Here is a 26,395-nt window from a genome sequence, read left to right as displayed (position 1 = left end):
TACAATTTAAGTGATACAATTCACACTTTTTTTTGTAGTGTACGATTTGAGCTGTGGGGCTTAATTTTGGGTTATGCGATGCATATTGATGTGGAGACTGAACTGTTCTGTCTTCGAGATGGACTGCTTGGACTTGCTGGACGGCATCCGCTACTGTGCTTGAAGATATTCATTAAATGAGAGAGAGGTCTCCAGTTATGTCATGTCTTTCAATTTAAATTCGTGAAATAGTCTTAAACAGATTGCTTGTGTGGGTTGCGTAGGCGTAGGGATTTAGTTTTTTTCTTCTTCTTTCTTTTGTTGGCTACTCAATTCTAGACTGGCTTGTAATTCCTGATTTTTTTTAGTTTTGATAACTTGAGTTTCTTGACCACAAAAAACAATAAACCATGATGTATATAAACTTGTCCGAAAAACAAGTTAAATTAATAAACATAAATCTGAATTCAGAGTGACGTAGGTAGACCAAGAAAACAAACATACACATCATGATATATAACTGCTGAGTTGAGTAAATGAAATGAAGGGCCAATAATATTTAAGTTAAGACCTTGGGTATGTGAAGCCAAATAGGAAAAGAAGAAGAGTAATGTCTTATATTGTAACACATCAAAGATCTTAGACATATATAACCTCGAGGAGAAAACACATTGCAAAACAGATCTTCTTTCACCCTAGCTTGATAACTAAAAAAACATTAATAGATCATAATATTTGATCCTAGCAAATAAGAGGCACGGAGGATTTATGATCAAGAACACACAATATTATTTTTTTTCTTCATATCTGTGTGGCAACATGCATGTGTAAGTAAATAGATATGAGTTTTAAGTGCCTCGGGCTAGCATTTCCTGATACCTCTTGAATGACAAGAGTTTTTGAAGCTTCATCTGCTTATGAAACCTTGAAATGAAGAGATCTGCGACATGGTCGATCTCATCTTCTAGCTTGAAACTTCCTCCTTCTTCTTCCTTCGAGCTCCTCACCATATCTATCACAGAATTTCCTTGACATTCCTCCAACTCCTCAAAATCCTCCTCTCCTTCGAACAACTTGTGGGTCATATCAGGATACTTGTCGTTTTCCTCCTGTACTTCGTAACTCTCATGGTTAGCCACTGTGGATACCCCATTATTGTAGAGGATTATAGCCTTGCTCTCGTCTTCGTCGTGGTCGTTGTCTTGGTCTTGATCTGCATGACCTAGGAGGTTGTGGATCTTGTTGGAAATTGAGCGGAACCCTAGCTTCTTGTCTTTCACGAGGGACAACATGAGGAGTCTTGTTTTGAAGGCACTCGTGATCTGTTTCATAAATGCCTTAACTTTCTTCATTTTTTCTTTGTAATAGCTATAAGCTTTAACAAAGATTGATAATGGTGTTTCGTTTACGGTGAATAGTAATATATAAGATGATGTTGCTTACTTAGAATGGAAAAGAACATTGGTGGTGAGAGCCTTGAAGGGTTTATATAGGAGTGCACTCAAAAGGTTACGGTCAAGGTCACGAGTGGCATATTGAGTCTTGTCGTATTGTTTAATTAACGGCTATATGGTTTACTTAATGGAGGAGTAATCTCCCCACAGTTCGACACGTGGTGATAGACCATTTGATGTAGTGGATCACTTGCTTTTTTATGTAACCTTTATGGCTTTATGTCACGTTCCTTCATCCAATTGCATCGTGCCTGCAATCGAAGAACGTATGCATTTGAAATGTCTTTTATCTGTTAAAAGAATCTCGAGATATTAATTTCATGTTAACCTGGCTTTATAAATGTAACCTAACGGGTTACTTTGGCGATGAGTAGGGAAGGTTCTTTCTTATGAAGTATCAGACCCACTTTAAAAATTAAAAATGAATATAAATGTTTGTTATCTTTCTATTAGAATTCATGTTCTTTACGTCATAATATGGTATATATCATATATGAAGCTAGTTGAAAAAAATGGTATGAAGCTGGCTCCAACTAATCGTCTAGCTAACTAGGAGAGACTTTCAGATGTGTAATATATGATGCCGATATTTTGAAGTGTGTTAATAAGTTAAATAAACTTTTAGGAGGTTTTGTAAAAAAATCGTATACAATATAATATGCCACTGCTTAAAACACTCTTGAATATTTGTTTTCACGTCTACTTCATTCATTGGTTTTCATAATGCATCAATAATAAAGAATAAATTCAAATATATAAAAAATAACGAAGTTAAACATTTAAAATGTTGCTAAGAAGTGCCAAATTAGGCTAATTACTGCGTTTAGTAACAAAATTGATATTAAATCAAATCCACAAGGAGTCTAAAACCATTATCCACTTGTCAATTTAAAGATTTGATCATTGTTAACGACTTTGTTTATTAAATGTGATTAACTTTACCTACGACAGCAACTTGACAACTAAACTAGCAAAAAAGTGTCATTTGTTAACCCCCCAAAAAAGAAGTTTCATCCAATCTGTGAAAAGAAATATCAGAATACGAAAGATGCTTCGTTAAAGTTACAGACCGCTTAAGAGATCCAGCGGCGACGTAAATTCATTGTACTTCACTACTTCTTTTAAAACCGCTTTCACAATTACTTTTTCTATTTTCTTTCTTTCTATGTAAAGATATTCTTTATCAACTTTTCTTAGAAACCAGAGAAGAAAACAAAGAAGAGAGGTGGACACTGAATGCATGTGATGGTTTTGTATATTATTGCAAAAGTGTTTACGCACTTACTTGACTGGGTCTCACATTTCAAGGCGCCGCGAAATTCCTTGCTCATAATATTTAAAGCTTTATAAGATTCCTTGCGCTAGATTTCTAGATATTTTAGACATTATACTTTGTCTTCTCGTTTATCAAACATTAGTTAAAGTGTGATTCCAAATTCAAACCTCACACTCAATAAAGATGTTTAGAGGAAATGTTTACTTTTCTTAGTTATCACCAAGGTATTTGCTTCGGTCAGCAGTTTGAATCTCGATGTCGTGAGGGTAAAAATTCAAGTGTTCCAGTCTTTCGGCTCAAAGGGATTAGGGTCAAAAGGCTCAATATCTCTTGGCACATTAAAAAAAGGCATTAAGATTGTTGAATCTGAGGTTTGAATTTTTGGAAACAGACCCATTAGATGCGTTACCACTTACCACAGGGTCCAAAAAAGGCCTACGAGAACATTGTTAAACAGAAGCTGATCGAACGGAGTTCAAATCAGATATCACTAATCTGCCTGCGGACGACATAACAGCTTAACTTCTTAAAGGCAAGTGTGCGAGTTTCTTCAAGTCATAGCAACATCACAGTGCTTTGACATACGCCATTCAAAAGTAAGTGATAAACTTTCTTCACACTTAGCAATGGCTATTTATTCAACCGCATGACAAAACCAACATGCAATACAATGAACAGGAAACAAGACAAGTGAAGCACAGCCTTTGATTTGATTTAAAGTAAAAGAAAGCAAAGGATTAATAACTCAACTTGTAGTTTCATGTCTTCAAAATCTTACACATAAGAAAATTAAAAAAACGTCACAAGAACAATAACAACAACTGAATATCACAGCAGCATTTTAGAAAAGATGATGATTTTCACTTTTTCCTGAAAGAGCATCCCTCAGTGAGTCTGGCTTTACCACCGGTGGGCTGGCACAGAACAGTCTGACAGTTTCCACACACAACAACTGTTTGAGAGTGGCTGAACACAGTTGTTCTGCAACATTAAATAAACACCACAAAGCAATTCGTTACCAAAGTGTGTAGTCTTATTCACATTACTACTTATTTTCAAACGATGGAACAATCTTTTGTCAATCAATTTGAAAAAAAAACAGACATGTTTAATTCACATCATTACTTGACAGATTCTTCCTACTATTATAATACTAAATCCATTTTCAACATTAAAATCAACAATCTCCTACAGAAGAATCAGTGAGGAGAATGTTAGAAAACTCACATGTTGAAGCATCCCTGGCACTTGACGTCCTGCAAACATAAAACGGAAAATCAGACTTAATTGCATCGCATCAAATTTTGTCTTAGGGAGGGATAAAAAAAGTACCATGAAGAAGGAGTTAGGAGATTGCACGAGACGCTTGAGCTTGTGCTTTCTCTTCTCCAGCTCAGCTGGAGGGTTGAGGAGATCGATGTCATTTTGGAGAACCTGAGATAGCCACACAGATCCAAACAAAACTCAGAAATTCATGAGGAACAAGAAGATCGATAAAGGAGAAACTAAGCAAGGAAACTCCACCATGGCTGCTTGTGGAAATGCGGCGAAGACGACTTGGTGAAACCCTAAACGGAGGATGCAGCTTTCTACGATGCGGCTGCGCTAGTTTTAAGGACCATTTATATGTCTGTGTGTGGACAAAACATTGGGCCCAATAGACCGAGCCCATTTATACATTGCGTGGAGCTAAAGTTTTTACAAATTGAGTTTTCTTCCGACTTCTCCGGTTTTTATTTCAGTAAGGATTGGTTTAGTTTGTTCAATTTCGGTTCAATTTTCTAAGATTATGAAGGTTCAATGTCGGATCAAGAACAAGAAGCTTGGAATGCAAAACCGACCAAGTGTAGATTAGTCAATGATTATGAGCTTCATGCTGCTATTAGTATTAACTATGCTTCAATAACATCTTTACAAAGATTGCAAAACAAAAAGAAGTTTCTACTTTCTAGTTCCAAAATCCAAAAGGATAATTCTTTTTTCAACATTCACACCCTACACTTGGTGATAGATACTTAGCTAATGCAGACTTCGATACCGAATTAAAATTTTCCTTTTATAGCAGACTTGCTGTTGATATCCCAGCGTTCAACTGCAAATGCACCTCGTGATCCATCTCCAGAGACGAAAGTGTATCTGTTGGTGGGCCTTTTAGCTCTTCATCTTCCACTGATACCAAGTTATCATCACCATAACCTCCGTTGTTGCAATCTACAACCACATTATTAAATCCTTCAACATTCACACCCTACACTTGGTGATAGATAATTTTAAGACTTTGATACCAAATTCAATTTTTCCTTTTATATCAGACTTGCGGTTGGTATCTCACCATTCAACTGTAGATGCATCTCGTTCGTCTCGTAGCAATCCATCTCCAGAGACGAAAGGGTATCTGTTGGTGGGCCTTTTAGTTCTTCTCCATCTTCCACGGAGACCAAGTTATCATCACCAAAACCTTCATTGTCGCAATCTACTACAACAGTCTTAAAGTCTTCCGTGAAGAGTGCCTCAAAGAGACACTTGCTGTCTGAGACTTTTCTCTCTGAATTAAATTTCACATCCAGAACAGGAGCTAGGAAATCGACTGCAGAGGTATTAGGTTCAAAACCGAGAACACTCTTGAAAACATCATCCATTTCAGGCTCTTCTTTAGATTCTTTAGTAGTGACATTTGAACTCTCGAGTTCGTGAACCAAGGAATCGGGATTCCTGAGCTCATAACTATGGTTCTCCCTCTCTGGGTAATGATCATCTTTTGTGCTTGATGTCACTGTATCTCCTTCTAAGCCATGGTTACTGACGCTAACCACTGTCTCAGCATCGGCATATCCTCCCATTTTATCACCCAGTGTTTCAGGAACTCCATTAATCATTTCCTGCGTACCATCTTCAATACAAAGAGTAATTCCAGGCTCTTTCCGTGGAGAAGTTGGGCTCTCCGAGGCAGAAGATGTGTTTCCCAACACCTCTGCTGCAACTTGGCTTTTGTCTGGAAGGGAACCAGCCAGAGATTTCTCTTCCGTCTCCATGTCATCTTCATCTGAAAATTCAGGCGCTCTGACTACGAGGGCTTGGCTGTATTTCCTGTCCGTGATTGAAGTTGAAGACAATAATCCAGCAAGTGCTGATGCTAAAGCATCATTTATAGACACTGAACGTTTTGGATTCTCTTCAAAAGATCCATTCCCAAGAGAATGACCAACCTCCTCATTACTGATCTCAGATTCAGCAGAATGACCAACCTCCTCATTACTGTTCTTCGGCTGCACAACAGCATAATCTTCTTCCTTGTCTGTACTAGCGGAGTCAGGAACAACTGTTTCAGCACAAGAGGCCAGTTGTGGTTCATCTGTATTTTTGTTCAATCCATCCAACTGATCGGTTTCAGGATCTGTATCACTGCTCTGAGGACCCGGGTTGGGTACTTTTGTTTCAACAAACAATTCAGATTCAAGTGACTTCTTGCCTAACTCTTCGAGTTTCTCCTCTACTAGCTGAAGCCTTGCATCAATACTACTGATAGGCTTCAACATCCGATCTTCGAAACTTGTCAAGATAGTTTCTAACCTGCTTACCTTGTTAACAAGTTGATGGAGGATAGTCTCCACATTACTGAAAGGCACATCACGTTTCATTTCTGCTTCAGGTACTCGTGTTGCATCAGCATGCTCTGCAAGAGTATTGGCTACAACTGGTAAGCTCGCTCTTTTCTGATTAGCACTAATGACATCTGTCTCCTGCTGAATCTCATTCACGATCTTCTCTGATTCTTTCGAATCTCCTAAACTTGCTGGATTCGTGCTGTTGGACTTTTCGGAAACTTGTCTATCATGTTCTTTTCTGACATCTTTTCCTCGGGACATCTGTAAAAGAGTGGGCATAAACATAGCCATAAGCGCACTACTGGATGAGTTTCCCATTCCACTTGCTTCTTCCTTGTCTTCATCACTTAGATCAACAGGATCAGCAAAAACATAAACTTCATCAACAAGCGCACATCTTTTATCCTGAAGCGAGAGAAGACGGAGCGTAACAGAAACGCAAGGCTCTGCATCATCGATCTCTGCAGTAGCTTCAAACAGATCCTGAAAAGCATTTCCCCATTAACACCAATTATCACTTAAAGGACACGGCAAGCAGACTAAGATCTCTATAGAGATACTAAAAGCCATGTTCCTCAAAAAAAAAACTATCACCTGTTGTCCTAATTGTGGAACTGAAAGCAGATCTTTTTCACCAGCTTTCACTTCAACCCAATCATCCTCATTGGTCCGTGCATTCCCATTCCCATCCGTAACCGGTACCACTCCATTCTCAGAAGCAGGTGACTCAATGAGAGGGATGATCTTAAGCACTTCTTCATCTTCTGTCATTGCAACTCCACATCGAACTGTACAAAGGTATTCTCTATCATCCCGCTTCTTTTTGGTGTAATAAACTTCGTATACACGTGCAGTGCTTCGGATATAGACTTGCCTTAGTTCATGTTCTTGTGCAAATGTAACTGCAACCACAATCATAAACATCATCAATGCTACACATCAACGAGTAGATAATAACACTACCGATATACTTCAAACTATAACCGGATCCAAATCATGGAGAATCACGAAGAACAAAACAATCGGAAGTAAAAGTAAGAAGGGAGGATCAAGCACCGTACTGGTGATTTCGCAAGGATCGCCGTTAGGAACCGGAGGGAGCAGAAGCAGTGGTGACTTGGCGGTATGATCGGCGGCGGCGGGGATGATTCCGTCGTCGGATTCGTGGTTTGCGGTGGTAGTCGAGAAGGATGACTCAAAGGAGACGGAGTCTGTGAGGGAACCGCCGGCGAGAGTCCAGTTCGTAGTGTAATTGATAGCGCCGTCGTAGTTGGTCGCATCCATCACCATTTCTCCCATTTCTCGATTGATTTGGGAAGGTTTTGGGTTGAAGGAAGATTTTGGATCCAAATTGAAGCGATCATCATCGCTACGTTCGGGTTTCTTGGTTTAAACCGGTTAATTCGGTTTTCGACAATCTGCTCAATTATTCAATTTGGTTCGGTATTTATATTAAAACCCAGCAAATACCAGAAAAAAATTATCAAATGATGAGTGCCTATCATTGTATTGTAACTGATTCATAAGTTGAAAACATAGGTAGATAGAGTATTTGTAATGAAAGGTATGGCTTATACATTGAGCAGCTTTCTCATGATTTAATGATCATCATATATAAGGTCCATTTTTGAGTACAAATATATATATATATATATATATATAAAAAGATTTGTCATTCCTCATCAAGAATCACAGGTTCTGCCAGCTCTTTGGGTGATTCTTTTTGGTAAGGTGGAGGCATCAAACGCCGTACGTCTGCAAAGAGATCTTCACGCCCAGTCACCTCTTTGACAACCGACGAATCCAGGACAAAGTCGGGTATTGCCGGCAACACTTCGTCCAAGAATGATTTCATTGTCTGCATGCAAACACAAGAGGTGAGTGAGTTAACAAGGTGACAAGTTCTTGGTAGAGCAAAAGTAACAGAGAAGTGACTAACGGTGCAATGCAATAGAGCAGCATCGGTTCTACGTTTCCACTGGCCATTTCCAATCTCTGAATGGAACAGATTGATCAATGGCTGCAAACAAATAGGTTTTGCTTCAGTTATAACGCTTGTGTCATCGAATAGATAATAATAACTTAAAAAATAGAGCCTTGGAACACCATTACCCTCACTATATCACGAAGATTTGGTCCGCGTTTTCCATATTTCCCGAGGACTGACTCCCCATAGACTTGATACTTTTCAAGAACCTAGAAATCATTTACAGACAACAAAACACATCACATGTTTTAGATCAGATGTCAGTTAACATTGTAGGAGTATCTATTTTCAGAAAATTAATATTCCTCAAAACCTGTCGCCTTGTAATCCCACTGCTTGGAGATCCATATATTAAAGTATCGACATGTCCCAAAATGTGCCAGGGACTGTTAAATAGTCAGCATGGAGTTGAAATAATAGTCAAAAGAGATAAAACAGAAACTAATCCTCATGTGATATTTAACACAAATGGAAAAGATACAGGAAAAAGGCTTTAACATACTTGTAGAATGCGGCACGCCCAAGCATAACGCCATGAGCTCCAGACCTCAATGCTGCATCTGCCTACAGGTCAATGGAAGAGGTAAATATTTGGCTTTAAGTAGCAACTTTTGGAATCAAAGTAAAGATTCTTTTAAGAAACCTCACCTCAACCACAGAGTTTATGCCTCCATTTATTGTGAACTTCAAGTCTGGAAAATCGCGCAATAGGGCAAAGAAATACTCGTATCTGCATTTGAGAAGTACAAGTGCAGATGAAAAAAAATGTGAGACATATCTTCCAAATAGATAACCATAACAGATACATAACTCAGCACGTACTTTAAGGGTGGGATTCGACGATTATCTGCTGGGCTAAGTCCAGATAATAACGCCTTTCGTGAATGTATGATGAAATGTTTAGTAGGAGATAGTGAAGAAACTATGTGAACGAAATCGCCTGAATAAAAATAAGAATAGAAAAGTTAAAGTAAGTCAGTCACATTCATAAGTGAACTCTCCAAGAGTTGTTATATGTCATTGCTTAAAGATAAACACGAGAACATACGACTTGAAAAGATAAGTGTAAAGAAAAACTTACAAAGCTCATTATATGAATCGTGATCATCAACACCTATTCGACATTTAACGGTGACAGATGCATTGGTATTGGCAGCAATGACAGTCATGGCTTCACCAACAAACTTTGGGTTAAGCATATGAACTGCACCAAAACATCCTCGTCCACTTACTTTTGGGCTTGGACATCCACAGCTACATAACAAATTAGAATGTCAGTAAACAAAAACACAGTTGGATGGGAATGGCACCGGTTGTTATAGAAACAGACACTCATACTTGAAATTAATTTCATCATAGCCATATGCATTAGCAAGCTTGGTTGCTTTGGCCAAATTGTCCAAGTTTCTCCCACCAATTTGAAGAACGATGGGATGCTGGTCAGGGGAAAACGCCAAAAAGCTGTCCTGAGCAGTACAAGAGTAACCACATAAATCAAACGCGTCATAAACTCAAGATGTAATTTAAAACAAGAACCCCTTATCCATTGAGTACCAGGTTCTCTTCTTGATAAACAATGGTTTCAGCTGCTAACATTTCCGTGTAGAGCCATGCGTGTTTTGATATAAGACGTGCCAAAGTTCTGTAGTGATTGTCAGTCCATCCCATCATCGGGGCAATACTGAATATGAATAACAGAAATAGAGTGAAGCTTAAGATCATTCGCTGCAGATGAACATAACGAAACAAACACTGAGACCCTCAGGCACGTACCTGAACAGAGGAGGACGGTAAGCATCTGAAACTGTCATCGCTTCTTACCACCTGATAATCAACTATACAAAGAATGTACACATTAGCTTCAAAGCAAAACAGAAAGAGTGTTTTTGGTACCATAAAAGTAAGCCACAACACAAGATTCTGAAGCAACAGTTGCCTTGAATATCTTACTCATATGCTACTTCTTCAACATTTATGAACTTTCAGATAAGGTTCTTTATGATGGATAGATCAGATCAAATAGCAATTTGTATCATTACATTACATAGATCAAGATAACGTTTCAACAGGTTTATCTTAGCTCAAACTAATCACAAAGCTGAGTATCCTCCCTCATACATCAATCTCAGACCTAAATAAACCAAATTGTGAATCTAAGCTTTTTTTGAATGCTTTAAAGGAGAGGCAATCTCCAAGAGAAAACTAAATCACACAAGTAAATCGAGTAACATAAATAGATACTATAGCAGGAGAGAAACCACAGCTTTCACCATGAATTAAGCTCAGATTTTAGCGGTAATTATAATGAGAGGCGATAAGTATCTAAAGAGAAGAAGAAGAGTAGCTTCTGAAGCAGAGAAAGCATCAAAGAGGGACTCACGGTGGTAGAGACGACGAATACGGCGGACGAGTGGAGGAGAATAACGCAGACGGAGGGGTGAAATTGCTCGCAATTGTTCGGGTACGGTTCTTAGGTTTGTTTTTAATTTGTTATCCAATGCTCTTAAAACCAGACCGAAATACGAACCGGTAACTCTCTGTATCAGGGATCGGTTCGATCCGGTCCGACTTTGGCATGTGGTGTGATTCGGTGCTATAAATTATTAAAATTAAATTTATAATATCTTGAAAACTAATGGAAATGTTATTTTAAAAAATAACATTTGCATTTTTATATACATATATTATTTATAAAAAAATTGATCCAAAATTTTCTCATTTAGTTAATTATTATTATTCTATTGTTCAAATTAAAATACGTCACAAAATATTTTATTATGTTTTTAAAGATATATTTATAATTTTACATTTCTCTATAATAATAATAGTGAAAAACAAGCCCTTACTGTTTTAAAAATCAGAGGTTGTATTCATTCTTTTGTCGTGGTTGTATTCATTTATTTCCTATAAATTGGCTCACACCATCTCCAATGGTTTCCCTCATTTTTTCCTTCAAAATGATGTAAACTCAAAATAAGGTTGTGATTTGCTCCAATGGTTCTCCTCATTTTCTCCCTCAGTTCTTATTATATTCATTTTTTAACTTTTTATTTATTGCAAATAACACCTTTTATTTTATAAGATTTTAGACTATACCCATTTATTTTTAAATTTTACAATTTAACCAAACTTTAACTTATAAAAAACAAATATTTATTACATTAATAAAGTTACATAACAACATACAAAGTAATAGTAGAATTTTACTTAAACAATACTATTATTATATTTTTCCACTTTGTATTAGTTATGTATCTTGATGGTATTGTTTTCTATTTTATTTTCTTTTAATTATATATTATAATTTATAAAATTATAAGTTATATTTTAATAACTAATTATTAGTAATTATATTTTAAAAAATTTAATCAGTATATACATATTGGATATAAAGTTATAAAAATTATGTTTAATGTTAATGTTTTGTTTATGCATAAAATAAAGATTAAAACTAAAGGAGTATTATGTAAATAAAAAAAGCTTGATATCAAAATAAGATTGTGAATAGTATTCCCTCAAATTTGAAGGAATACTGTTCATATCCTCATTTTTTCCCTCAAAATGAAGTACTATTGGAGATGGATTTCCCTCATTTTTTGATGTTTTCCCTCATTTTGATGCACCATTGGAGATGCTCTCGATTGGTAACCAATGTCACGGGTTTTTTAAAACCTTTTATATTGACAAAGTTTGTTTGGTCAAAACTAAAATGTTATTTTGTTGTTATCAAAACCAATATGAGCGATCAAAACTTGTTAGAAAATAATAGTAATTGAATTTTCTGTTTTATATGAGGCAACAAATTTTTTTTGGGGGTCAAATCTGAGGCAACAAATCTCTACAAATCAAACTTGGTGAATGATGAATTGGTACATTCATTTTTCTAAATGGCAGTGGCCACCCCTAAATTACCAAATTTCCGTGATATATAATAAAGTAAAATTTTAAAATAAAGCGAAAAAGGCACAAGTGGGGACCCACTTGGTTGACGTTCCCTCCTCGTTTCTTCCCTTCACGTCTACCGATGCTCGAAACCCACTTTTCTTCTTTATAATTCTTTTTTCCCGGTCATTCATTCATTTTCTCTAACGTGCTGACCCAAATCAGATCTCGACTCTCAGTTTATCATTCGATCTTCTCTTTGAGCTACGTAAGCTCTCTGAGTTTTGGTCAGAGAGGATGTCAAATCTTCATACCAATTTCAATCAGAAGATAGATTATGTGTTCAAAGTAGTCTTGATTGGCGACTCTGCCGTTGGCAAATCTCAGCTTCTCGCTAGGTTCTCTAGAAACGAGTTCAGCATCGAGTCCAAAGCAACGATCGGTGTCGAGTTTCAGACAAGAACACTTACCATCGATAATAAAACTGTCAAAGCTCAAATATGGGACACTGCCGGTCAAGAACGGTACTTTCACTTTACCTTTTGTTATAAAATGTGATTTTTATTCATTGATGCGTGTTACTTGTCAGAGAATCTATAAACACTTTCGTTTAACGTTTTTGTGGAGTTTTAAGGTTTCTATGAACATTACCTTTCCAAATTTTTTTTTTATTTTAGGTACCGAGCGGTGACGAGTGCATACTACAGAGGTGCAGTAGGGGCAATGCTTGTGTACGACATAACAAAACGACAGTCTTTTGATCATGTCGCGAGGTGGTTAGAAGAATTGAGAGGACACGCAGACAAAAACATTGTGATCATGCTTGTAGGAAACAAAACCGATCTCGGCACACTTCGAGCTGTACCTACCGAGGATGCGAAGGAGTTTGCACAAAGAGAAAACCTCTTCTTCATGGAGACATCAGCTCTGGATTCCATCAATGTTGAGCCATCTTTCCTCACGGTTCTGACTGAAATCTACAGGATAGTGAGCAAAAAGAATCTTGTTGCTAATGAGGAAGGAGAATCTGGTGGTGACTCTTCACTCCTGCAAGGAACTAAGATTGTTGTTCCTGGAGAAGAGGCTGAAGCTAAAGGAAAGAGATGTTGTGGAACATCGTAGAATCATTTTGTCTTTCTTTTGTGATTTTATTACCTCCTCCTCTGTTTTGACTGCATAATAATGTGTCTACTTTGTATCTAAGCTGTTGATGATAGAGTTGGAAGAGTTAAAACATTATACTCAACTGAGTGATTCAGTTAAACATACAAATTGTTTGATTATGACAAATGAAACTAAACCTTGTTACATTGGTATATAGCAATCTTCAAGAAATCATTATGCGGTAAGCGTTTTATAGGAGATTATTGATTAAATAGGAGATTATTGATTAAGTAGGTGCCTAAACAGATTTTTTGAACGTTTACACTGATTTGAAAGAAAAATAAAGAAAAATAATTTGTTAGATTCAATTTGCCGCCTAGGTGGACTGAATTTTAGAACACTTGTATATATATAGGGGCATGGTTTAACAAACTGAGATATCATGTGTTTGGTTTTCACTGACATCATTAAAACACAAATAGATAAAAACATTTGAAACGTTTAGATTAAGCAAATATAAGTCGCAAATCGACCCAATTCTGAGTTATCAAGATCATCTGCTTCAACAAAAGCAGAGTGTCAGACCTTACAATGGTTTGTGGCTGAACAGCAAAGTTATGAAGATGACTTCTTTCCTTTTAGATTGATAACAGAGAGCTCTTGTTCAACATACTCTCCTGCGGGTATCGCCGGATATTTACTTGCCAGTGACGATTCCGCGAAATGCCCCAAAGGTTTCAGCTCGGCATCTGAGGCTATGTGGGCAAACAACTGCAAGACAAGACAGAAACAAATCTTCCAGATAAGCCAAAGGGTCAGGAAAACTGACAAGGACACTGGTTTAAGAAGAAGACTTACAGTGGAGGAAACTCTCCATAGGCTTCGGTTCTGTTCTTTTGCTGATTTGATTGCATCCTTAGTCTTGCTCGTGACAACTACTTCATGCATTCCGGCAATGCATTCTCCAGCAGTCAACCATTCTATCTGCACACATGAGTACCAAGATTCTAATCTAAAGTAATTATCTAGTTGTTTTCTTCCGTCACTCTAAGTAAACAGCATGCGGTAACATCTACATACCTGCTTTCCAGTTTGAATCAAGAGGCAGCCTACAGGAACTTTAACCGCAACCTTTTCCCCATTCCTTAACCAAATATAAAGACCAGGGAACCTACTTCTTCCATGAATCGTTAGAAAATTGAGGTCATAATGATATCCCGCAAAGATAGTGCCTTCCTCGTTGTAACAACTAAGATCACTTCCCGTTGGAGCAAGAAGATGAGGACCCTGAGACTCACAACAATAATACTCTTCCAAGTTAATTAAATCAAAATCCATCCATAACCCAAATTTCCACTTCAACCATTCATCCAATACTTAAACTAAATCAAAAGGCTGTGTTCTGAACTAAGATTCTTCCTTTTGACTGAAGAAAAACAAGACAAGGCCTAAGAACTGACCTGCTTCATGAGGGATGTAAACGCATCCTTGGGCAAACCAAACCCAATTGCTGCCATTTCAGCAACAACCTGAACAGTTTGTAATTAAAAAACATCAACTCATGAGTTATAAAACTAAACAAGCATCAGATGCCTAACCTCAACAGCTGATATCATCTTGTAACCCCATGAGTCCATCACTTCTTTCCACTCTGGAAAACCTTCCGGTATCACAGGCTCAGAGTTGAGCTCCTAAAAACATAAGCCACTTCTAACAATCAACCACAAATAATTATATATACAAAAACATATAATAATAGTCTTAAACATTACCTTAAAGCGTGTGTTAGAAGGGCGAGGACCTACTCTCCACATGTACCTCCACTTGTGATCTGGTCCCTTAGGAATGTGTGGTTTACACTCATTAGGCATCGTCTTGAATTTCTCTTGCATCTCTTCATCGACCAAGCTTCTCGGAACCTCAACTCCTTCCGGTGTCACACCAACCTAATCCAATCAAAAAGGTGTTGACTTTAACAAAGATTTGAATCAAATCGTGATTTTTTAAAAAAAATTAGCTTTCGTGCAGACAAGACATCACGACATGACTGTGGTTTTGTTGTAATAAAAAGATTTTTCGATTAGAAAGTGAAGATCTAGAGGAGGAACCTGGTAGTGAAGATTAGGTCTCTCTTGCAACCGCTTGAACTCATCGGGCTTGGAGAAGTACGTCTCCATCATATCGATGAATCGATCGTTGTCTTCGGCGCTGCATCTCGGATCTTTGACAAGTAGAGCTCCGGTTTCCTTCAGGATCCGGCTCACCTCTCGGCAGGAGTCGAGGAGATCGGTTCCCAGTTGAGGATCCGATTCGCTGTTTGAGGATTGTAGGTAACGAGAGAGATCTACGACAGGTAACTCCATTACGACAAAAGCGAGGAAGGATGAAGAAGAGAAGTAACCTTTTTTATTTATTTATTTATTGCTTAGTAATGATATGGCGGGAGATGGGAGTAGTAGATTTGGTGTCTGTATATGACGCTCCATGTTCATTGTATGCTTGTATTCAGAGAATCTCTACTTTTAGAAAGTGATTGAAATCGTTCTATATACACTTCTATAAGTTAAAATTGCCTCTAATACTTTATTAAACAGCTTCTATCATTGTCAATCATTGATTATCCTCCGTAAAATTGTTAATTTGTTCACGATATTAATGTTTAAGTTATACAATTCTCTATCGTCAAGTTAGAGAACACTTTACAAAAGATGTTCACTGCAATACGATTAAGAAAAGCATGTCTACATGGAGAGAACCAAAACATGAAACGTAATCTATATAAACCATGAAACGTTGACAAGCAAAAACAGGCAATAACAACACGTTTCTTCTTCTTCTTCTTCTTCTTTTTATCTTGTAGCATTTGTAGAATTAGTTAAAACTAAGGAGTAGGAAAACAAATACTTTCACTAATTCCTAACGCAACTGATATTTCGATTAAGAAGAAGATTGATGATTTCAAGGTTTTTGATGATACTGCCATTATGAATAGTTTTCAGCTATAGCATTTTTGTAGTTTGTCACTGGGAAGATCCAGAAGCAGTGCGCTTCTCATATTCACCTTGTTCTTCTTTAACGAATTCCTCAAGCAGTTCACGCTGTCTCTGCGTTATATTCCTGCCAAAAGAACATATAAACAAATCATAAGAAGAGATTACCATCTTAATCACAGTTTATTTGGGGCTTTTTATGGGGGACTTACGCAGGGATGCTGACGTTGAAATGCACATACTGATCCCCAAATCTAGTTGACTTTCTTGCTCTAATACCTGTTTGTATAGTAAACAAAAAGGATGGGGTTTGATAAGTAAACACACAGGAAAATAATCAACACTTGGTTTTCCTCACTCTCTCTCAACTTCCAAATGGATTTGAGAAACTTTTTTTTTTCTTATGTCTTGTAGTCACTAAATTAGCTCAAGATCATACTCAAAAACTGCTTTTATGTTTTCAGGTATACTAACGCTGAACTTATCTACACAAGCAAAAAAAAAAAGCTCACCTTTATTCCTTAGCACTACTTTCTGACCAGGTTGGGTTCCAGGACGGACCTGCAACAAAAGAGTTTCCAAGTTTAGATTGCCGGAGAAGTGCCAAGACTTGCCCTAAACTACACTAAGTGGGAAATGAAACTCGAAACTGTAGTTAACTAGCAACCAAAAATATGATTCTCTGGAGTTCAACATCTGTCTGGCCAATGCGAGAATTTTATAACAAAGTAAGAAGTGAGAAAAGTAGTAGAAACCTTCACGACGACATCACCGGTAAGTGTTGGAACTTGAATGGTTCCTCCAAGAATGGCCTGATAATAGATGAAGAATACATTTGGTTATTAGGAATAAAACAAAAAAATGGTTAACGAGCTCACAGATACTGCACTAGAAGTTAGAAAACAAATCCTGAAGGCTAAAGCGCCTACGAACTTTTAGAGACAGGATCGACATTTCACCTGGGTAACACTGAGAACCGAATTCACATGAATATCTGAACCCTCTCTGCGGAACACTGGATCTTCACGAACCTGAAAAGTAAAATACAGCCGAGATACTGAGAACGCAATGACATTATTAACATGATTTTTCATTGAACTCAGTAAAAATCACCTTGAAAATAACATAAAGATCACCAGGTTGGTCACCTTCGGGATCAGCTCCACCCGCCCTTCCCACCTTTATTGTGTCGCTATTGTCAACCCCTGCAAGATTTTTAAAAATGTGTAAAAAGAAGAGCTCGAAGGGATCTAGACGACACATTTTTTATTACCTATAGATATGCCAAAAAAAACAAGAAATTACCTGGATCAATATTGACTTTCACTGACTTCTGTCCTGGAACCACTCTAGCCCCTCTACATGATTTGCAAATACTCTGGTAATACCCAAACAAACGAAACCTACTTAAAGATCAAACATTTGGGATGAATCTAGCAGAAGACTATGTGTCTCCTCAGATATACATACACAGGTAAACACTATATATGATATAAAAAGTGCAATAATCAAATATATGACATACTGAGAACGTTTGACCAGCTCCACCACACTGTTGGCAAGTTCGTTGGATGCTTAATATACCCCTTCTCATCGTTGTCTGAAAAAACATAACCGTCTCACCTTAAAACCATTAAAAAAATCATAATTACAGTGGTCAAACTAGAGTTTTGTAATACTGACCATCCCAGAGCCATCACAGGCTTTGCATCTTTCACGTTTGGTACCAGGAGGAACACCTTGTCCACCTACACATCAGGGGAAGAAAACAAACAAACAAACATTAACTAAAGATTGATACAATATCAACATATAGAGAGAGTACTTTGATCGTTAGAATATATATACATACCACAAGTATTACAAGCCATGTCAGTTTGAAAAGTCACAGTTTTGGAGCATCCTTGAACAGCTTCCATGAAAGAAAGTTCAAGCAAAACCTTACAAGAGTATAGAAGGAATAAAAAATATTAATCGTGGAGCACAAAATTTATCTTTCGAAAAAAATAAGCAAACTATAATACCTTGACATCTTGACCTCCGAAAGCTTGCTTGTTTCTGTTAAAGATCTGACCGAAGATATCAAATGGGTTATCAAACGGGTCAAAACCTTGACCAAAGCCTCCTCCTCCGTCATTTGGAAACCCACCGCTAGCATTTTGCTCAAATGCTTCATGCCCAACCTGCAGCAGATATAGATCACATCTGTAATAGGTAAATCGAGGGAGGAGGAATGCAAGAACAATCCAAAGCTTGCAATAACGAAATCGAAGAAATATTGTGAGGGCCTATGTACCTGGTCATAAAGGTCACGCTTCTCCTTATCTTTCAAAATCTAATCCAAAAAAAACAACAATTACCATTCAGTATAAGATTATAACACATCATAACAAAAACAGTTTCGTCCAAGATGTGGAGACAAACTCACTTCATATGCTTTTGAGACCTCTTGGAACTTCTTCTCAGCTTCAGGGTCATCTTTATTCATATCAGGATGGAGTTTCTTAGCTAGCTGGAGAAAGTTGAAAAACCAATAGCATCAATCAAAGACAAACAAACTAAACGATGCAAACACTAAACCAAATAGTCCATACCCCGTAATAAGCCTTCTTGATTTCACCATCTGTGGCATTCTTGTTCACACCAAGAAGTTCATAGTAGTCCTTAGATGACATAGATGAAGAGCCTGGTAATAGAAAAATACAAACTTCACTGTTAAAAGATTCAATTATAAAAACAATCTACAAACTGAAAGATTCAATGAAGCTCCGACGCAACCTGTTCCATGAATAGACCTTCTCGAACCAAAATTAGAATTAAAACCTCCAAAGCTGATCCATCTCCGGTCATGCCCTAACATTACATCAACATATAATCTTAAACCCTCTGGCAAATACTCAATCTGGCTCATGAATTACACTTTCGTATAGCAAACTTACCAGATTTAGAAGCGTGATCTCCAAGAACTTTGGCAGGATTGCCAGAACCTGTATTCAATCTCCTACAACTCCCAACAGCTACTCCCCTGAGTTTCTGCAGATTCTCATAGAACACAACTTCAAATCAAGAGATAAAGAGGGATATAACGAGGAAGAAGGAGATAGAGAGAGATAAGCACTAACCTGATAGGCGAAATCTTGTGCACGCGATGAGGAGAGACATCGACGAGCTAACAGGCGAATAACCTTTGCGTTAGGGAGCATTTTTTTCTCTCTCGATAGATATGTCTTCTGTCTGAATTCAATGGAGATTTAATGAGTAGGGAGTGATAAGGGTCCAAATCATCAGACAGGAGCAGCGAACTTTAAACCCTAGCAAAGCCCTGTGTTTGATGATATGATGCTTGTGAGAACTGTGTAGAAGACGCAGTTTCTGTTGTTTTGTTCGCCACACAATACCGGGTTTGACTGTTTCATTTCATGTAACCAACTCAACCTGACCCGACCCGCCTTTATCACCCTTAAATGGGCGGGCCCATCGGCCCATCATAAAATAATCAAGTAGTTTTCTGTTGTTCGCTACACAAGATCAGGCAGGCCTCGACGCATTTATCCAAACCAAACCGAATTTGTTTCGAGTTTGGATCGTATCAATTATATTAATAGATTTTATATTATTAGAACCAAAAAATCAGAAGAGAACCGAAAATCGAATGAATATTTGAATTTTATAATATAGTTTTATGTATAAATATTAACTGTATTTAATATTAAAATATTCAAATAATTTTAAAATATTATTTATATGTTGAAATATCTAAAATTGAATTATTAGAATATTTTTTATTTAAAATATTTAAAATTAGCTTCGAATTTTTGTCTGAAAATCCAAAAAATCTGATACTCAATAAAAAATCCGGTTATTTTGACTTTTTAACCTGAATTACCAAAAAATCGATACAGAAATCAGATATAAACCGGTTTTCAATTTTGTTATCCGAACCAAACCGAAAACTTAAATAACTGAACCGAAGCTCAACCAAACTTTATAAACACTGGATCCTAAACCTCTATAATAAAGAACCGAAAGAACCGAATGAACCGAAAGAACCTGGTCATTTCATATAACCCGCTTAACCTGACCCGACCCCCATATTTCCCTTTAGTGGGCCCATCGGCCCATTAAAATAACAAATAACTAATAGTCTTCTTCTTCCTCTTTCTCTTCGGCTCTGTAATTTACAATCGGGAAAGTTGTAATCAACACTCACTTACGATTGATGAACTTACCCATCAGCATGCTTTCGATGCTGTAACTATTCTCAAATCATCTAATTTCAGTCTCGTGGAGGATCAAAACTAGGGTTAATCTCTCCCTGACCAATGCGGTGGCTGCTGCAGCGAACGGTTAGTTTCTCCACTACTTTTCCCAAATTCAGACAAGGGTTTGGTTTTATTCAGACATGTGGTTTAGTCAACGTAAAGCTAAAATGGGTAAAAGACAAGGAACTCGACGCCGTCGTGGCTCGTGAGAAGCATCTCAAAGCAGTATGCAACCTCGTTTCGATCATCTCGTCTTCACACGATACGAAAGCACCGATCTTTCACCTCAACACTCACCGAGGCCAGCTCGGTCTCCCTCAAGAGCTAAAGCTCGCGGCTTTCATAAGGAGATACCCCAACATCTTCGTGGAGCATTGTTGTCGTGATGGCGGAGGTACTCGCGTTCCTTGTTTCGGTTTAACCTCCGAGGCGATAGAGCTTTACAGTGAAGAGGTTAACGTTGTGCGGGTGAATGAAGAGGATGTTGTGTCGAGGCTGTGTAAGCTTCTTATGCTCACGAGCGAGAGAACGCTTCCTCTGCATTCCGTAGATCATCTCAGATGGGATTTGGGTTTGCCGTATGATTACAAAGGTTCGTTGGTTCGTAACCACCAGGAGTTGTTCTGTTTGGTTAAGTTGTCTAGTGATCTCGTCGGTTTGAAGCTGTTACATTGGGACGAAGGTCTCGCTGTTTCACACCACATGAGGAGTGATGATGGTGATGGTGATCATATGTCCTTCCCGGTTAAGTTTACGAGAGGGTTTGGGTTAAAGAGGAAGAGCATGGAGTGGCTGCAAGAATGGCAGAGACTCCCTTACACGTCGCCTTACGTCGACGCGTCTCATTTAGATCCGAGGACTGATTTGTCGGAGAAGAGGAACGTTGGAGTGTTTCACGAGCTTCTTCATCTGACGGTTGGGAAGAAGATGGAGAGGAAAAACGTGAGCAATCTTCGTAAGCCGTTTGCGCTTCCGCAGAAGTTCACCAAAGTGTTTGAGCGTCACCCGGGGATTTTCTACATTTCTATGAAGTGTGATACGCAGACGGTGATCCTTAGAGAAGGTTATGATAGGCGGAAGCTCGTTGAAAGGCATCCTCTTGTTGACATCAGGGAGAAGTTTGCGGATATGATGAATGAAGGGCGTCTTGATAGAAGTAGAGGGGTGTATCGAAAGTCTGTTGACGATGATTTTGGGAAGAAGAGTGGCAAGATTGTTTATCCGGATTGGTCTGAAGGAGAGGAAGAGGAAGTGTCAGAAAATTATCGGTTATCCAGATATGACTCTGATTGTTCTCTAGCTGAAGATATGGTCCCGGCAGGTCAGAGACCGAGGTGGCAGTAGTAAGTTGGCCTGCAATGTTTGCTACGGTGAAACCAAACATGACATTGTCGAGAGACCACATTCTAACTTTATGAACTTGAGCTTCAGGGGCATCAAATGGGGGGTTTTCATTTGAATCATTTCAACTGAATCGTGTCTTGCTTTTGCCCTGTTAATGTCATTCCCGCCGCAAACCATGCAAGTAAATCTCATTCGATGGAACGCTACAGACATAGGACAAAGCTGCTTTGTTGTTGCCGGTTCTCCAAAAGCGCAGAGCGATGTAGCATTACTTAGGACGTGTTATGTTTGACTGTTTGAAGCGAGCATGCACCTTTGGTCTATTCGGTTCATGACATTGTGTTTTCCTGAAGACAGGTTACTGTTTTGAAGAAGTAGTCATTCCTTCATTGTGAGGTTAGTCCATATTATCATTTGACTCTCAAACATAGAAAACAAAGTCAAGACTTTGTTATATTACCTTTATGAAATTAAATGGATTGTTTGCGTTAAACTTTGCATAGAAACTATCAGCACAAATCTATTTGTTATAAACGTATAAGAAACCTCAGTAGCGAGATTTTCCAGGAGTCACCTTTTGATCTTTGTGCGCTAAGAAGATTCACTATCTCATGTTAAAAGTCTCCAGAATCATCCAAAGTTAATTTACCACAAGTCGGTGTTAAAAAACTTAGTAGTGAAAGAAGGCATGTGCCAATACCTGAACTTGCACGACTTGTAATCATTTGCAGAGACCAAAAAAACTTTACACTTGGAGGAAAAATAACTTTATACTTTTCCTCCAAAACACATCTTCCTAGAGAGAATCATCCAAAAGCTTGTAGCTCAATCACGGACCAAAAAGGGCAGCTTCTTCATCATCCCATTCTTTACTTGAACACACAAACAAACTTTAATTTCTGATAGTTTAATCAGAATACATTCCTTTCTTCCCTTATGAGTTTTCTCTCCTAACGATTCTTTCCCTCTTTAAATCTCCCTTGTCACCCAAGAAACCAAGAAAAAACCTCACCATGAGAAACACCACCAAACTAGTCGTACACGTTGTTGATGCTCAAAACCTTATGCCCAGAGATGGCCAAGGCTCAGCAAGTCCTTTTGTAGAAGTTGATTTCCTCAACCAGCTGAGCAAAACAAGAACCGTGCCCAAAACTCTTAACCCTGTCTGGAACCAGAAACTCTACTTTGATTACGATCACAAAGTGAGAAACAACCATCACAACCACCACGTTGAAGTCTCTGTCTACCACGAGAGAAGACCTCTTCCCGGTAGAAGCTTCCTCGGTAGAGTCAAGATCTCTTTCTCTAACATCGTTCAAGAAGGTGAACAAGTGTACCAGCGCTTCGCGTTGGAGAAGAAGTCTGTTCTCGCTTCTGTTAAAGGCGAGATTGGTCTCAAATTCTATATCTCATCGTCTGAACAAGACCAGCGCTCTCCTCTTCCTTCTCCTTCAAGACCATACTCCACCCCAACGCAATCCTCTTCTGTAGTAGAAGAAGAGCTTACTGATTCCGAAGCAGAAGACTCTCGAGAGAGCTTTGCATCAGCAGAGCAAGAAGATCTTTCTGATTCAGCCAGCGAAGGAGTAGAAGGTAAACAGAAAGAAGCAGAACCTGAACAAGTTCAAGAAGCTGTTCAAACACTACATAGACAAGAAGTCCTTCCTCGGCCTGCACCAATGCATTCCATTCGCCTCCGGTCTCGTGAAAACCCTCAAGAAACCAACACACCACACTCTCGTGGAGCTAACCAGCATCCACGTGGAGCTAGCCAGCTTCACTCTCAGCAGCCACGTGGACCTAACCAACCTCCTCAGCCCCCTCACAACGCCAACCACTTGCAACCATACGGTGGTATTGACCCAGAAGACTTCAAGGTGAAAGACATGAACCTCGAACTCGGAGAGAGATGGCCAAACACAAACGCTGCAGAGAGATTCACAGGCACATACGATCTAGTGGAACAGATGTTTTATCTCTACGTTCGAGTCGTTAGAGCCAAAGAGCTTCCACCTGGTTTAATCACTGGAGGGTGTGATCCTTACGTGGAGGTCAAGCTCGGTAACTACAAGGGAAGAACAAAACACTTTGATAGAAAGACAACTCTTCCTGAATGGAACCAAGTCTTCGCGTTTACTAAAGAACGTATCCACTCATCGGTTCTCGAAGTCTTTGTTAAAGACAAGGAAACCTTAGGACGAGATGACTTTCTTGGGAAGGTTGTGTTTGATCTTAACGAGATCCCAACGAGGGTTCCACCGAACAGTCCCTTAGCTCCACAGTGGTACCGTTTAGAGGATTGGAGAGGAGAAGGGAAGATAGTGAGAGGAGAGATCATGCTTGCTGTCTGGATGGGAACTCAAGCTGATGAAGCTTTCCCTGAAGCATGGCATGCTGACTCAGCTTCTGTTCACGGAGAAGGTGTCTTCAACGTTAGATCCAAAGTCTACGTCTCTCCTAAGCTGTGGTACTTGAGAGTCAATGTCATCGAAGCTCAAGACATGATCCCAAGCGATAGAAACCGTCTTCCTGATGTTTTCGTCAAAGCTAACGTCGGTATGCAGACTCTCAAGACCAAGATTTGTCCTGTCAAGACGACGAATCCTCTCTGGAACGAAGATCTTGTCTTTGTGGTCGCTGAGCCATTCGAAGAGCAGCTGGTGATCTCTGTGGAAGACCGAGTTCACGCGTCGAAAGATGAAGTCATTGGCAAGATCAGCTTGCCGATGAACGTGTTCGAGAAGCGGTTAGACCACCGTCCTGTTCACTCTCGTTGGTTCAATCTTGATAAGTACGGTGTTGTTGAGGGAGATCCGAGGAGGAGAGAACATAAGTTCTCCAGCCGGATTCACCTTAGGATATGTCTCGAAGGAGGCTACCATGTGATGGACGAGTCAACGATGTATATTAGCGACACAAGACCAACGGCTAGGCAGCTGTGGAAGCAGCCGGTGGGAATGCTGGAGATTGGGATCCTTGGAGCTAAAGGATTGGTGCCGATGAAGTTGAAAGAGGGTAGAGGCAGCACCGACGCGTATTGTGTAGCTAAGTATGGGCAGAAATGGGTGAGAACTAGAACCATTCTTGATTCGTTGAGTCCAAGATGGAACGAGCAGTACACATGGGAGGTCTATGATCCTTGCACTGTTGTCACTCTCGGCGTTTTCGACAACTGTCATTTGGGTTCAGGTTCAGGTTCAGCTCAGTCAGGTAATGGCTCCTCTAGAGATGCAAGAATAGGGAAGGTGAGAATCAGGCTGTCTACACTAGAGGCTCACAAGATCTACACACATTCGTTTCCACTTCTTGTTCTCCAACCGCACGGTCTCAAGAAGACTGGTGACCTCCAGATATCAATCCGTTTCACAACTCTTTCTTTGGCCAACATCATCTACAACTACGGCCACCCGCTTCTCCCCAAGATGCACTATCTTTTCCCTTTCACGGTTAACCAAGTAGATGGGTTAAGGTACCAAGCGATGAACATCGTTGCAACCCGCCTCGGACGAGCCGAGCCGCCGCTGAGGAAAGAGGTTGTTGAGTACATGTTGGATGTAGACTCTCACCTTTGGAGCATGAGAAGAAGCAAAGCGAACTTCTTCCGCATAATGTCGCTTCTCTCCGGCTATTTCTTGGTCGGGAAGTGGCTTGAGGATATCTGCAACTGGAGATACCCGGTGACTTCTGTTCTGGTTCATGTCCTGTTCTTTATTTTGGTCATGTACCCGGAACTTATCTTGCCCACGATGTTTCTCTACATGTTCTTCATCGGATTGTGGAACTTCAAGTCTAGGCCGAGACACCCTCCTCACATGGATATGAAGCTCTCTTGGGCCGAGGCTGTTAACCCTGATGAGCTTGATGAAGAGTTTGACACGTTTCCAACGTCTAGGTCACAGGACTTGGTGAGGCTGAGGTATGACCGGCTCAGGAGTGTTGCGGGTAGGATCCAGACCGTGGTTGGAGATATAGCAGCTCAGGGGGAGAGAGTTCAGTCGCTTCTGAGCTGGAGAGACCCTAGGGCTACGAGCCTGTTCATCTTGTTCTGCTTGGCTGCATCGGTGGTTCTTTATGCAATGCCGTTCAAAGCAATAACGCTGGCTGGTGGGCTTTACTATCTGAGACACCCAAAGTTTAGAAGCAAGTTGCCTTCTTTGCCAAGTAACTTCTTCAAGAGATTGCCATCTCGTATAGACAGTCTTCTTTAACCTAAACACTTTTCTTAAGCAATATTTACAATAATTGCAATGTTTTTTTTTTCCAACTTTTTTCTTCCAAGTTTCAGTTCTCTAAGTTCGCAATAATTATGAATCTTTTTTTAAACAACATTGTCAGTTTTTAATGATGTAACTAATAATAACTAATGATACATTATAAATGTTTACTAATGTTTTCTTCGAGTAACGCTTCGCTTATGTAAATAAATCAGGGATTCAGAAAATAAAGAGACTTTCATTTTTTTTTTTCTTGACAAAAAAAAAAGTTGGCGCGGGAAAAATATTTACTGGCGCA

General features: G+C 39.0%; 9 protein-coding genes across 11 annotated transcripts; 3 read left to right on the top strand and 6 right to left on the bottom strand.

The window, feature by feature from the left end:
- Positions 1-570: 570 nt before the first annotated feature.
- Positions 571-3,172, bottom strand: LOC103874918. The gene has a single exon (XM_033273846.1). It carries the CDS (start codon positions 1,329-1,331, stop codon positions 828-830), a length of 504 nt encoding a protein of 167 aa, XP_033129737.1. The 5' UTR covers positions 1,332-3,172; the 3' UTR covers positions 571-827.
- Positions 3,173-3,396: 224 nt separating this feature from the next.
- On the bottom strand, positions 3,397-4,410 carry LOC103874919 (40S ribosomal protein S27-2). Its single transcript, XM_009153350.3, has 4 exons — positions 4,234-4,410; positions 4,042-4,143; positions 3,937-3,965; positions 3,397-3,690 (listed from the first exon to the last, which is right to left on the bottom strand). Exons 1-4 carry the CDS (start codon positions 4,234-4,236, stop codon positions 3,570-3,572), a joined length of 255 nt encoding a protein of 84 aa, XP_009151598.1. The 5' UTR covers positions 4,237-4,410; the 3' UTR covers positions 3,397-3,569.
- Positions 4,411-4,564: 154 nt separating this feature from the next.
- On the bottom strand, positions 4,565-7,664 carry LOC103874920. 3 transcript variants are annotated; one of them, XM_009153352.3, is made up of 4 exons: positions 7,376-7,664; positions 6,909-7,216; positions 5,042-6,797; positions 4,565-4,920 (listed from the first exon to the last, which is right to left on the bottom strand). In XM_009153352.3, the coding sequence occupies exons 1-4, from the start codon at positions 7,611-7,613 to the stop codon at positions 4,766-4,768; spliced, it is 2,457 nt and encodes an 818-aa protein (XP_009151600.1). In that variant the 5' UTR covers positions 7,614-7,664; the 3' UTR covers positions 4,565-4,765. The 3 variants fall into 3 exon arrangements, with proteins under 3 accessions (XP_009151600.1, XP_009151602.1, XP_009151601.1); XM_009153354.3 differs by having other exon boundaries at positions 4,572-4,957; XM_009153353.3 differs by having other exon boundaries at positions 4,572-6,797.
- Positions 7,665-7,794: 130 nt separating this feature from the next.
- On the bottom strand, positions 7,795-10,907 carry LOC103874921 (tRNA-dihydrouridine(20/20a) synthase). The gene is made up of 12 exons (XM_009153355.3): positions 10,682-10,907; positions 10,075-10,136; positions 9,856-9,982; positions 9,640-9,767; positions 9,383-9,555; positions 9,124-9,241; positions 8,950-9,031; positions 8,804-8,865; positions 8,615-8,687; positions 8,427-8,510; positions 8,254-8,334; positions 7,795-8,172 (listed from the first exon to the last, which is right to left on the bottom strand). The coding sequence occupies exons 2-12, from the start codon at positions 10,110-10,112 to the stop codon at positions 7,987-7,989; spliced, it is 1,152 nt and encodes a 383-aa protein (XP_009151603.1). The 5' UTR covers positions 10,113-10,136; positions 10,682-10,907; the 3' UTR covers positions 7,795-7,986.
- Positions 10,908-11,996: 1,089 nt separating this feature from the next.
- LOC103874922 (ras-related protein RABA4c) lies at positions 11,997-13,493 on the top strand. Its single transcript, XM_009153356.3, has 2 exons — positions 11,997-12,707; positions 12,861-13,493. The coding sequence occupies exons 1-2, from the start codon at positions 12,481-12,483 to the stop codon at positions 13,303-13,305; spliced, it is 672 nt and encodes a 223-aa protein (XP_009151604.1). The 5' UTR covers positions 11,997-12,480; the 3' UTR covers positions 13,306-13,493.
- A 175-nt stretch (positions 13,494-13,668) lies between these two features.
- On the bottom strand, positions 13,669-15,811 carry LOC103874923. The gene is made up of 7 exons (XM_009153357.3): positions 15,396-15,811; positions 15,060-15,233; positions 14,886-14,978; positions 14,748-14,816; positions 14,368-14,574; positions 14,146-14,271; positions 13,669-14,058 (listed from the first exon to the last, which is right to left on the bottom strand). Exons 1-7 carry the CDS (start codon positions 15,648-15,650, stop codon positions 13,903-13,905), a joined length of 1,080 nt encoding a protein of 359 aa, XP_009151605.1. The 5' UTR covers positions 15,651-15,811; the 3' UTR covers positions 13,669-13,902.
- A 229-nt stretch (positions 15,812-16,040) lies between these two features.
- LOC103874924 (chaperone protein dnaJ GFA2, mitochondrial) lies at positions 16,041-19,678 on the bottom strand. The gene is made up of 17 exons (XM_009153358.3): positions 19,400-19,678; positions 19,217-19,310; positions 19,056-19,130; positions 18,872-18,963; positions 18,706-18,789; positions 18,574-18,612; positions 18,302-18,460; positions 18,130-18,217; positions 17,961-18,025; positions 17,803-17,877; positions 17,583-17,655; positions 17,391-17,482; positions 17,237-17,308; positions 17,033-17,089; positions 16,790-16,838; positions 16,490-16,556; positions 16,041-16,404 (listed from the first exon to the last, which is right to left on the bottom strand). The coding sequence occupies exons 1-17, from the start codon at positions 19,478-19,480 to the stop codon at positions 16,308-16,310; spliced, it is 1,359 nt and encodes a 452-aa protein (XP_009151606.1). The 5' UTR covers positions 19,481-19,678; the 3' UTR covers positions 16,041-16,307.
- Positions 19,679-19,918: 240 nt separating this feature from the next.
- On the top strand, positions 19,919-22,376 carry LOC103874925 (protein WHAT'S THIS FACTOR 9, mitochondrial). Its single transcript, XM_009153360.3, has one exon. It carries the CDS (start codon positions 20,600-20,602, stop codon positions 21,881-21,883), a length of 1,284 nt encoding a protein of 427 aa, XP_009151608.1. The 5' UTR covers positions 19,919-20,599; the 3' UTR covers positions 21,884-22,376.
- Positions 22,377-22,625: 249 nt separating this feature from the next.
- LOC103874926 (FT-interacting protein 1) lies at positions 22,626-26,280 on the top strand. Its single transcript, XM_009153361.3, has one exon. It carries the CDS (start codon positions 22,897-22,899, stop codon positions 26,089-26,091), a length of 3,195 nt encoding a protein of 1,064 aa, XP_009151609.2. The 5' UTR covers positions 22,626-22,896; the 3' UTR covers positions 26,092-26,280.
- Positions 26,281-26,395: the final 115 nt, after the last annotated feature.

The sequence above is a fragment of the Brassica rapa genome, chromosome A06 (assembly GCF_000309985.2).
Source record: "Brassica rapa cultivar Chiifu-401-42 chromosome A06, CAAS_Brap_v3.01, whole genome shotgun sequence".
Taxonomy (NCBI): Eukaryota; Viridiplantae; Streptophyta; class Magnoliopsida; order Brassicales; family Brassicaceae; genus Brassica; species Brassica rapa.
This window is presented reverse-complemented; position numbering and strand designations above follow the sequence as displayed.

What these genes read in the sequence shown, in the direction of transcription:
- LOC103874925 (XM_009153360.3), top strand. Translation starts at nt 20,600, where the DNA reads ATGCGGTGGCTGCTGCAGCGAACGGTTAGTTTCTCCACTACTTTTCCC.
- LOC103874921 (XM_009153355.3), bottom strand. Translation starts at nt 10,112, where the DNA reads ATGACAGTTTCAGATGCTTACCGTCCTCCTCTGTTCAG. An exon ending in TACCGTCCTCCTCTGTTCAG is followed by an intron (nt 9,983 to 10,074) that starts GTACGTGCCTGA and finishes ATTCATATTCAG; the next exon opens with TATTGCCCCGATGATGGGAT. An exon ending in TATGATGAAATTAATTTCAA is followed by an intron (nt 9,556 to 9,639) that starts GTATGAGTGTCT and finishes TTTGTTATGTAG; the next exon opens with CTGTGGATGTCCAAGCCCAA.
- LOC103874922 (XM_009153356.3), top strand. Translation starts at nt 12,481, where the DNA reads ATGTCAAATCTTCATACCAATTTCAATCAGAAGATAGATTATGTGTTC. An exon ending in GACACTGCCGGTCAAGAACG is followed by an intron (nt 12,708 to 12,860) that starts GTACTTTCACTT and finishes TTTTTATTTTAG; the next exon opens with GTACCGAGCGGTGACGAGTG.
- LOC103874926 (XM_009153361.3), top strand. Translation starts at nt 22,897, where the DNA reads ATGAGAAACACCACCAAACTAGTCGTACACGTTGTTGATGCTCAAAAC.
- LOC103874919 (XM_009153350.3), bottom strand. An exon ending in CTCCTAACTCCTTCTTCATG is followed by an intron (nt 3,966 to 4,041) that starts GTACTTTTTTTA and finishes TTATGTTTGCAG; the next exon opens with GACGTCAAGTGCCAGGGATG. An exon ending in TGCCAGGGATGCTTCAACAT is followed by an intron (nt 3,691 to 3,936) that starts GTGAGTTTTCTA and finishes TTAATGTTGCAG; the next exon opens with AACAACTGTGTTCAGCCACT.
- LOC103874920 (XM_009153352.3), bottom strand. Translation starts at nt 7,613, where the DNA reads ATGGGAGAAATGGTGATGGATGCGACCAACTACGACGGCGCTATCAAT. An exon ending in TTCCACAATTAGGACAACAG is followed by an intron (nt 6,798 to 6,908) that starts GTGATAGTTTTT and finishes AATGCTTTTCAG; the next exon opens with GATCTGTTTGAAGCTACTGC. An exon ending in GATGCATCTACAGTTGAATG is followed by an intron (nt 4,921 to 5,041) that starts GTGAGATACCAA and finishes ATGTGGTTGTAG; the next exon opens with ATTGCAACAACGGAGGTTAT.
- LOC103874923 (XM_009153357.3), bottom strand. Translation starts at nt 15,650, where the DNA reads ATGGAGTTACCTGTCGTAGATCTCTCTCGTTACCTACAATCCTCAAAC. An exon ending in TTACATCCCTCATGAAGCAG is followed by an intron (nt 14,575 to 14,747) that starts GTCAGTTCTTAG and finishes TGTGAGTCTCAG; the next exon opens with GGTCCTCATCTTCTTGCTCC. An exon ending in TATGGAGAGTTTCCTCCACT is followed by an intron (nt 14,059 to 14,145) that starts GTAAGTCTTCTT and finishes CTTGTCTTGCAG; the next exon opens with TTGTTTGCCCACATAGCCTC.
- LOC103874924 (XM_009153358.3), bottom strand. Translation starts at nt 19,480, where the DNA reads ATGCTCCCTAACGCAAAGGTTATTCGCCTGTTAGCTCGTCGATGTCTC. An exon ending in ATCTTTATGTTATTTTCAAG is followed by an intron (nt 17,309 to 17,390) that starts GTGATTTTTACT and finishes TTTACTTTTCAG; the next exon opens with GTTCGTGAAGATCCAGTGTT. An exon ending in CCGGTGATGTCGTCGTGAAG is followed by an intron (nt 16,839 to 17,032) that starts GTTTCTACTACT and finishes CTTTTGTTGCAG; the next exon opens with GTCCGTCCTGGAACCCAACC.
- LOC103874918 (XM_033273846.1), bottom strand. Translation starts at nt 1,331, where the DNA reads ATGAAGAAAGTTAAGGCATTTATGAAACAGATCACGAGTGCCTTCAAA.